This window comes from Schistocerca americana, chromosome 1 (assembly GCF_021461395.2).
Source record: "Schistocerca americana isolate TAMUIC-IGC-003095 chromosome 1, iqSchAmer2.1, whole genome shotgun sequence".
NCBI lineage: Eukaryota > Metazoa > Arthropoda > Insecta > Orthoptera > Acrididae > Schistocerca > Schistocerca americana.
The window spans coordinates 977,028,544-977,039,252 of NC_060119.1; the positions used below are offsets into that span (position 1 = coordinate 977,028,544).

The 10,709-nt window shown below is 37.8% G+C and overlaps 1 protein-coding gene across 1 annotated transcript in view; it reads right to left on the bottom strand.

Moving 5' to 3' along the window:
* Positions 1-9,860, bottom strand: part of LOC124615755 (sulfhydryl oxidase 1-like) — a 66,484-nt gene extending 56,624 nt beyond the window's left edge. Inside the window, exon 1 of the mRNA XM_047143847.1 lies at positions 9,369-9,860. Within this exon, the coding sequence (XP_046999803.1) occupies positions 9,369-9,642 (274 nt within the window). The 5' untranslated portion in view covers positions 9,643-9,860. The remainder of the gene's footprint in view (positions 1-9,368) is intronic.
* Between the last annotated feature and the right edge of the window lie 849 nt (positions 9,861-10,709).

Consider the following 10,709-nt stretch of genomic DNA (forward strand, 5'->3'; position numbering starts at 1 on the left):
TCCATTGCCCATATACTTGACTGAAAGTGACTTGTCCTGTACAGAGTGGATGGGGACCCGGGAGCACTCAGGATGTTCTACCGATCCCCCTAACCACTAAGTTTGAGGTGCTGTCTGAAACTGACCCTGTGGGACTCACTTCACCTGTTGCGGGGAAACCAGTTTTGTCTGATGTCAGGAGGAGGTAAACCCACAATGGTAGGGGTCAATTAATCATCGACAGTTCAAACATATGGTGAATGATGGTACCCCTTAGATAAATTGCAACAAGGGACAGGAAACGACTCCACATGCACTCAGTGTGTATTCCTTGGCATCCTATTTAATATGTTGAAGATGCTATTCCAATAGCCACTGAGGGAAAAAGGTGAAACCAACTGCAGATTGTGGCACACATTGGAACAAATGGTGGTGGTCGTCTGGGCTCCAAAGTCTTTCTTGGGTCATTCCAGTGACTGGCAGAGAAGGTTCCGATGACCAGCCTTGTGCATGGAGTTTCAGTGTAGCTCACAATTTGCAGCATTGTCCCCAGAACTGATTGTTTCTGAGTCAAGTGGAAGGACTGAATCAGATACTTCGAAGGTTCTGTGACATGCTATGCTGAGACTTCCTGGACTTGTGCCATGGAGCTGGCAACTGTGGGATCCCCTTAAATAGGTCCAGTTGCACTACACATCAGAGGCTGATTGTGTGTGAGGTGCACACAAGGTTGTTGCTGTTTTTAAGATTACGTGACTCTCCATCCAATCCAGATAACAATAGCTGTAGAAAATCCAGAAGTATCACTGTAATGTCAAAAGGTGACAGTATTAAAATCCTAATGGTAAACTGCCAAAGCAATCACAACAAAGTGCCAGAATTTGAAGCGCTCATGAAAAGCAGTGAAGCTCACATAATGCTAGGTACAGGGAGCTGGTTGAAACCTAGAACTGATAGCAGTGAGATTTTTGCGATAAATTTAAGTGCATACCAAAAGGATAGGCAAATGGGAATGGAGATGGTGTATTTGTTGTGGTACACAAAAAACTCAAATCCACGGAGATAGAAACTGAAGCTGCATGTGATGGAAAATCCAGGATGGAATGTAACAATATTATGAAAAGGAATGTTGCTACTCACCATATAGAGGAGATGCTGAGTCACAGATAGGCACAACAAAACGACTTCACCAATAAAGCTTCACCAAAAATAGATGAAACACACACACACACACACCTATCGCTCAGCAAACTCATCTTCAGAGAACACCTCAGTTAATCTGTACATAAGTTCCCTAATCATACTGTAGTCATCAGTGGAGACTTTAATCATCCAACAATTAATTGGGAAAGTTACAGTTTTGTTTGTGGTGGGCGTGACAAGACGTCCTGTGAAACTTTACTAAATGCCTTATCTGAAAGCTACCTGTATGACACATAGTTAGGAACCCCACTTGTGATGGAAATATATTGGATCTAATGGCAACAAACAGACCTGACCTCTTTGAGGATGTCCACATCGAAACTGGTGTCAGTGACCAGTGATTGTTGCAACAATGATTAGCAACATACAAAGGACAAGTAAAACAAGCAGAAAGATATATACCTGCAGTAAATCAGATTTTAAAAAAATCAGTCATGTCATATCTCAATGAGGAACTTGAAACTTCAGCATAGGTCAGGAGCATGTAGATTAACTCTGGTTCAAGTTTAAAATAATGGTTGACCATCCACTGGATAGATATGTACCTAGTAGAACAGCTCATAATGGGAGGGAACCTCCATGGTATACATTCACTGTAAAGAAACTTCTAAAGAATCAGATTACTGTATAACAGGTGTAAAACAAAATGGAGGGCTATAGACAGAGAGATGTTGAATGAAACACATTTGGCTGTCAAGTGAGCAATGTGTGATGCCTTCAATGACTACCATAGCAGAATATTATCAAATAACATTTCACAAAATCCAAAGACTTTCTGGTTGTAAGTAAAGGCTGTTAGTGCCACGGAAATTAGTGTCCAGTACCTAACGAATAAGACAGGAACTACACATCACTCACACATGGATGGTGAGAATGCAATTAGAATAATTACTGAAAACAGAAGCATTCAAACAATCATTTTTCCCACACTCCATATGTGAATGGAACAGAAAGAAATCCTAATAATGGGGGCATACCCTCTGCCATGCATCTCGTGGTGATTTGCAGAGTATAGATGCAGATCAATCTAGAGTCAGAAATATTATTCAGAACTAATCATTTTATTAAGAAATACAGCAACTGTCATTTTATTCATCCAGATATTATTTCAGTACTCCAACTGATCTATGTATTTGATTGGCACGTAAGTTCATAGCATTTTTCCAAACACAACAGATACACGTAACAGAGACTTAAGTCATCAATATATCCTCCTTCATTATCTATCACAGTCTGCCAATGCTGACACAACTTTTTATTCTGTGCCTGTAAATATCATGTGGATTTTAGGCAAAGAACTTGCAGATCCATGTTCACAGCGTTTTTTCATTCAGAAGGGAATTTACTTAAAGTTCGTTCGACAGAAAGTGGAAAAGGTGAAAAATATGAGGATGCAAGATCAGGTACACGAGGAAGGTGTGGAATGTCTCCCAAACCCAACTCCCGTATAGTGTTTTTTTGTAGTCTCGCAGAATTAGGGCAGGCATTGTCATGGAGTAACATCACTTCACGCAGTCTTTGCGGTTGTTGTTCTTGGGCTGCATCTGCAAGACATTTCAGTTGTTGACAATACATGTCAGCAGTGATGGTTACACCTAAGGCAGGCAATTCACAATACACCAAACCATTGCTGTTCCACCAGATGCACAACATTATTTGGTTTGGATGTGTGCAGGTCTTTGTAGGGGGAGTTGCTGCTTTGTTTGGGCTCAACCATTGCTTTCTTTTCCTTACTTTAGCACAAAGAACCATTTCTTGTCACCAGTAATGATACAGGATAGGAATGTCTGGTGTTGTTCATGAGCCAATTGATGATGAGCAAGCAGAGATGCACATATGGCCACCCACTGTTTGTGGTTTTGGCTTAGAGCATGTGGTACCCATAAACACAATTTTTTAACCTTCATCGTTGCATTTAAGTGTCACACGATGGTGGAAATGATCACAGTTCATCACAATTACCAGTTCTCAAGTACAGTGATGTGGATCAGCAATGTGGATTATATGTTTAAGCAATCTTCAAATCCTCAAAGGTTTTCCTGACTATGGAAAGTCACTAATGTCAAAATTTTCTAGCCTACCTGCCCAATTAAAGGACCTAATATTCCCTGCTCTGTTGCGGAGAATGGCCGTTTTGTTTCTCCTGAAGAGTCTGTGCCCAGAGATCCCAATAGGGGACTATTTTACCTCCAGAATATTTTACCCAAGAGGAAGCCATCATCATTTAACTATACAGTAGAGCTGCAAATCACTAATGTGAAAATGATCCTCTTAAAACAAGAATACAAATTTCTTTCTGTACTTTGATCAATGGCATAATCTCCAAACATGGCACAAGTGTTTCTAGCTGCCTCTGCTGCTGTTACCCCTCTACTGGACTAAAACAGTAGAGTAAGTTGGAAATGTTCCAATTTCTCTACTTGGCACTCCATTTTCTAACATCCACAGCACCACTCACTGTCTCCAAATGACAAAAGGACAATATGCAAATTCAAATAGCAACTGTGAACTACAAATAAAAATTACAATTAATAAATAAACCCATAGCAACCTGAACACAAACATGCAAAAACAAACGCTGTGAACTTATGCATCAACCCAATCCTTTTAGGAAGATCTATAGAATTTGTGTATTTCTTTCCTTTACAAAGTAAACATCACACTAGCAGAACCTTACAGTCCAGCAGCATAAAACAAAAAAAGGGAACATTTTAGGTGCTTGGTGTTTCACATGGCCCACGGCATGCACTTCAGTTTGCCAAGAGCAATGATTTTACAGCACAAAGCATATGATATAAGCTCTCTGTCTTGCATATATAAGTCTGCACATTTAAGACCATGTAAAGTAAACAAAACACTACAGCAATCTTCTTGAAGTTCAGCTACAGGTAAAACAACCTGAAAACCTTTACAGTTTCTATACCTTCCAAGAATGAACAATAAATTTATCATTCTTATAATTGTATATAATTTTAACACCTGTCTATTACAAATTTCAAAAAAGCCCATAAAATCTTTTCCTGGTGTTGATTACCACTACAGCTCTGATCAAGTGTGTTACAATTAGTAAATAATTTTACTTGTTGTTAAATGGAGGAGGTACTAAAATTTAACAAGGAGAGCTACACAAAGTTCTACTATTTCCTTAGAAGTTTGCAATATATACCAGAAACATCGTAATACAGGTTGTTACAAAAGAAGTCTCTCCGCAGTGCCGTATGATTGTCAGCTGTGCGCGCCATATGCCGCAGTGAATATACCGAACTGAAACTCGGTGAAACACAAGTTATTAATTTATGGAGTACTGTTGGGAGAGTTCACTTGAAGGGAAGTAACCCAGGCAGGTGAACAATCATACGGCACGCATGACTAACAATCATAGAGCACTGCGGAGAGACTTTCTGAATACCCCATACCTTCCCTCTATATACACTAAAAGCTTTTTTTCTACAATTTTGTAAGGTGTTCCTTACAAAAACCAATTTCCATATGTTTAGAATATAAACCACAATTACTCACTTTGAGAATGAAAATACCTCTGTGTTTCTCTGACATACTACTTAGTAATACAGCAACAACTTATTTGCTGTTGTGATGAGCCTTTATTGAACAAATAGTAACTCAATCATTTACCATTTTACCATAAAACATGCCCCACCTTTGATATATTTCATACCAATGTAGGCTCAAAAAGCGTTCAAATGCCTCTGAGCACTATGGGGCTTAACTTATGAGGTCATCAGTCCTCTAGAACTTAGAACTACTTAAACCTAACTAACCTAAGGACATAACACACATCCATGCCAGAGGCAGGATTTGAACCTGTGACCCTAGCAGTCGCGCGGTTCCAGACTGTAGTGCTTGGAACCGCTCGGCCACTCCGGCCGGCCACCAATGTAGGCAAGTATTATATTAATGCATGGTAAAACCGGACAGGAAAATTCTTAAAAGTTACCAATGGTAAATTACATCACTGCAGAAGTATAATATGACGCAGTAAAATTCATAAAATCAAAATTCACTATCTAGGGTATCAAAATATTCTGTAAGTGTACCTAGTAGAATCTGGCCAGTTGATGAAGATTATGAGGGAATTTACTTAGTTTTTGATACTTGCTAATGTTACCGTAACGGTGAATTTCTTCCCCAGAGAGAAGTCATTTTACAAGGCATGGGCTTCACAGAAATAAACACGGAAAATCATTCATTATTCGAGAAATCCATAATGCAGTGAAGGACAAGAATAGCACGACCATAACACTTCCACCACCAAACACAGCAACTGAAAATTCCCAACAAGAAAATGAAACTGAATCACTGACAACAGGTCCAGCACTAGAATCTCCACTTTCTTCAAAAACACCTGAGATAAATGATTCAACTAGGACAGAAGTTTCCAAAGCAGCTTCAGCAGAAGCAGCTACATACTACGCAACTGCATCATTAACAATAAAAAAAAAACACCTGATGTGTCAACAGCCAATGACCTTTCATCAGTATTGGCCGCTCCTCATTCTTCAACAGTGAAAGACTTTTCACCAGCTTCACCATCATCAGCAGTAACAGAAGCAAACAGAAGAAGCACAAGAACCAGGAAACTTTCAACTCTGCAGGATTTTTTGTACCCGGCCTCAGTTACAAGACTAACATAAGGCAGATACCTTCAGATACACCAACTTCCAAGTCAAACCGGCAACAGACTCACCTCCACTGTCATCAACAGAAGAATAACCATGCCACCAGCTCATCTAAAGGATTTTTTAGCATCAGGTCTAAAGGGAAAGGCGCCACCAAGATAAGTGAAAACAAATGCCTAACAGTGTTTCACCAAAACATTCAGTCCATAAAGAACAAAGCACAACAGCTAGAAGTAGAATTGGAAAAATTTGATAGCCAAATTTTGTGTATCACTGAACACCGGTGCAAAGGGAAGCAAATTGAACACATTGCATTAGTCTCATTTGACCTTGCATGTTACTATAGCAGATTCTCAATGAATGGTGGTGGTTCATGTATCTATGTAAAAAAAGGTATGTCATTTAAAGTAAGATATGATCTTTTAGATCTAGGTGAGGACAAACATTTTGAACTTTCCGCTGTTGAAATAATAGGACTTGGCATAGCAAAAAAATTAGTCATATTTTGTGTGTACCGCTCTCCCAGTGGAGACATTGATATATTCTTCTCAAAACTGAATCAAAGCTTAGACAAGGTTTCTGGACCAAAAGCAAATGTAATTATCTGTGGTGACTTAAACATTAATATGATGAAGCCTGATACGGCTAGCAACATATATGTGAATATTCTAAGCTGTTATGGAATATCCTCCCTTGTTAATTGTCCAACTAGAATAATGAAAGAATCCTCCTCATCTATAGATCATGTAGCTACAGATATTGATAGTAAAAAAATGTCATATTGTTGTCCAAAACCTGGGCCTAGCAGACCACCTCTGCCAGATCTTAAAAACTAACATTCATGTAGAAACTCCTCCTAAACTTTGTACATACAAAAGATAGTTTTCCAAATCAGCCCTGCATCAGTTTAAATCCCAGCTAGAATATGAAGATTGGAGGGAAGTCTATGCAGAAACCAATGCAAATCAGAAATGTATCAAGTTCATGTCAATTTTTAAACTCAGATTTGAAGAGATGTTTCCCAAAACTCTTTATCAAATTAAAACTACAAAGAGAAATCAGTGGGTGAATACAGGTATCAAAAAATCCTCAGAAACTCTTAGATATCTCAACTCCATAAAAAAGTAATCAATCTAACCCAGAAGTTCTGCAATCCTACAAAAAGTACAGGAAAATTTACAGAAAGGTGTTGCCAGCCGCAAAAAAACTTTCAAACAACAAAATATTACTTGAAGCTGAAAACAAGAGCAAAGCAGCCTGGAACATCGTCAAACAGGAAACATCTAACTCTGCTAAAAAGGACCTCAATTCACATATTAAAAACAAAGATTTACCAGTAGGTAACCCTAAAAGATTAGCTGATTTTGTAAACTCATATTTCAGTAGTATTGCAAAAAAATTACAGCAGAAATTTCCAGACACGCATGATTTACCTACTCAGAACCAGCCAACAAACTCAATGGTGCTCTTGCCAACTACAGAAAGGGAAGTGGCACTAGTAGTACACCAACTAAAAAATAAAACTTCAGTAGGACTTGATGAAATTCCAGTCTGCGTAATTAAAGATTGTATAGACTCCATAAAGGGCCCATTAACAGACATAATTAATGAATCTTTCGAATCTGGATACTTTCCGGAGTACCTAAAACAAGCAAAAGTTATACCTATCCTTAAAAACGGAGAAATGGAAAATGTAGAGAACTACAGGCCGATCTCTATACTGTCTATTATTTCTAAAATAATAGAAATACTAGTCAAAAAGAGACTGCTAAATTACCTGAATAAATATAATCTTCTTTCCAATGACCAATTTGGTTTTAGGCCTGGAAAAGGCACACAATATGCTATAGCACAGTTCACTAAAGTAATTTTAGAAGCACTGGACAAAGGTGAAAATGTAAGTGGTATCTTTTTAGACTTGTCCAAGGCCTTTGATACAGTTGATCACAAAATCTTACTTCATAAATTAGGGCAAATAGGAATAAGAGGTGTGACAAAGAAGTGGTTCAAATCATACTTGGAAAACAGAGTTCAACGAGTTGAGATATCACAAGTTTCAAACAATTCCCTTACAAAACACCTGTCTGACCCAGAAAATGTGAATATAGGCGTCCCACAGGGAAGTGTATTAGGCCCAATATTGTTTCTTATATACATTAACGACTTCCCACAAAGTATCAGACATGGCGAAAAAATACTTTTTACTGATGACAGCAACATAGTAATAACAGGTGAAAATCCAACACAACTGTCAGAAAGAGCAAACGAGGCTCTCAATGATGTCCACAACTGGTCATTAAAAATAAAGTAACCCTAAATGTAAAGAAAACTAACTATATTAACTTCCAATTGAACAAAAAACACAATGCCACTAGAATAAAAGTTAATAATAATGAATTAGAATGTGTAACAAGTACCAAATTCTTAGGGATGAATGTAGACAGCCAACTGAAATGGACAAACCATGTCGACATTTTGGCAAAGAAATTATCCACAGCATGCTATGCTCTTAGAATCCTTGCACCGGTATGCAATAATACCTGTCTTAAAATAACATATTACGGATATCTACACTCAGTTCTCAGCTATGGGATCATGTTTTGGGGAACAAGTGCCAGTAACATACAAACTGTGTTCAAAGTACAAAAAAGAGCCATAAGGATAATAACAAATAGCAACAATAGGGCCCACTGTCTAGAATTATTTAGAAAGCTAGGAATTCTAACTGTTTCTTGTGAGTATATCTTTCAGAACATAATGTTCATTAAGAAAAATCTCAACTTGTACAACACAAACAGCCTAATACATGACCATGAAACAAGAGCTTGTCACCACCTCCATCTAGATAGAAAGAACAAGGCAAAGACGCAAAAAAGTATATTTTACAATGGGATAAAACCGTACAACAAATTACCACAAGAAATTAAAGAAATAAATGAGCCCTTCACTTTCAGACAAAAGCTTAAAACCTTTTTAGTAAGTAAAAGTTGTTATACTGTAAAAGAATATTTAACATAGATGTAGATTATTAGCAACATATGACATTATCACCAAAATATTATGTAATCATAAATATGTGTATGACTAGTTATAAAAACTACACAAAATATGAGAAACCTGTTTAATTGTAAATGTGTGCTCATGTGTTGTAATCTGACGACATCCATACAATATTTATTGTTCCACGGATGAATAAATAAATAAATGACAAGTCTTCTATTACTGCTTTTCATACAAACTATAGAAAAATAAACTACAGATTAGCAACTGTCAGCACTCTCAATATTGTAAACAGAGCTTGGCAGTACTTCACTGGCTGCTTTTCACGCGATACACAAATAGCTTTTGGTACAAGACAAATGTTACTTCTGCTCAGTTTACAAAAAGTAAATTGATCATCGCGCAACAAAAGGGTGTGGCAGTTTAACAACATGTTTCTAAGAGTAGTAAAACACTGTCTTTAGAGAACATTGCTATATAACGTCGCTGATTACTATCTAATGGTATGTAAACCTTATATCGAAGTTAATAAAGTAAAACAATACATACCGTATGTGCTTGCAGCGACTGCTTTCCAAGTCGGTGCATACCTCTGACAAAAGCCGCACCAGCTACTGTAAAATTCAACTAACCAAGCGTTATTTGTGTGAAAGACAGCAGTCTTGAAACTTGTAGTATTCAGTACTGTCACTTTCGAATCATCGTCATAAAGACCTCTGTTGGGTGTCACATTTAAGATATGTCTCGCTGGAATTGTTGCAATAACTCCTAATGCCAGTAACATTAAAGAAACTAAAATAATTACATTTTTGTTCAGCGACATACTGCGCTCTTTCACTGTCTACTGATTAACCACAACACCCGATAATGTTGCTTCTGGGGTTCTGGAGAAACACTTCACTGAAAGACTATATCCAAGGATATCTACCACATCAACGGATAACTTGACAGGAACGCTGTGCGCATGACAGTACCTTCTTCAGGACATACTATTATGTTTTGACGCGTCGCTCTTTCAAAACATACAGACGAATTCTGACATCACTGCTTCTTGGAGTAAATTCTTTGACTTCACAGTCCCGTTATCTGTGCTCAAAGAAGAAAAGTAAAACAGACGACTCGTTCCCTTGCAAGAAGAGTAGCGGTTCTTCGACGATTCTACTAAAGATAAACAACAAATTTGTTGCCTTGTGGCAAATCAGTAATGCATTTCATAGCTTTCTTCAGCAGTCTGACGAGAATTTGTACCAAAACAGTACATGTTATCAGAACCAGATTATTCAGGAGACAGAAGACTTCAGAACATGCCGCGTCTCAAAAGGAACACCAGCGTTTTTTTAGGCCAATTCACACTGCCCGTCATGGCACCGTCACGTCAAAGTGTATTCACAGTCACGTCATGGTACCTCAAGTCGCGTGATATTAGCTCGCATGGCTGTCCGCAACAGCGTTTTTCGCGGGAATTGCGATTATATTGTATTTGTATTCGTCTCATAACAGACATTTTAGAAATGATCTGATCGCATCCTACAGGAGACATGTTACTTTTTCGCTAGGATATACATTGTTACATAATTTTTAGCACTAATTTTATCAGCACAGCTTTATGTTGAACACATTATTAAACTTTTTTCCCATGGTGTACGTTACTGTCTAAATCTTCAGACATCATTTTATACATACAATATTATACACAACATTACAATATTAAATACTCAGTCGTTCAAATAAGCCTCTCATCGGTCATAAATTCCTCTATTGAACACCAGCTCTTTTCAACCAGGACATCTTATAACTTTCGCTCCAGTGAGCCTACATTAATGATCACCACGTCTCTACCCTTGAGTTTCCTGTTGACTTTCACTCTCATATACCTGGATGTCTGTTGAT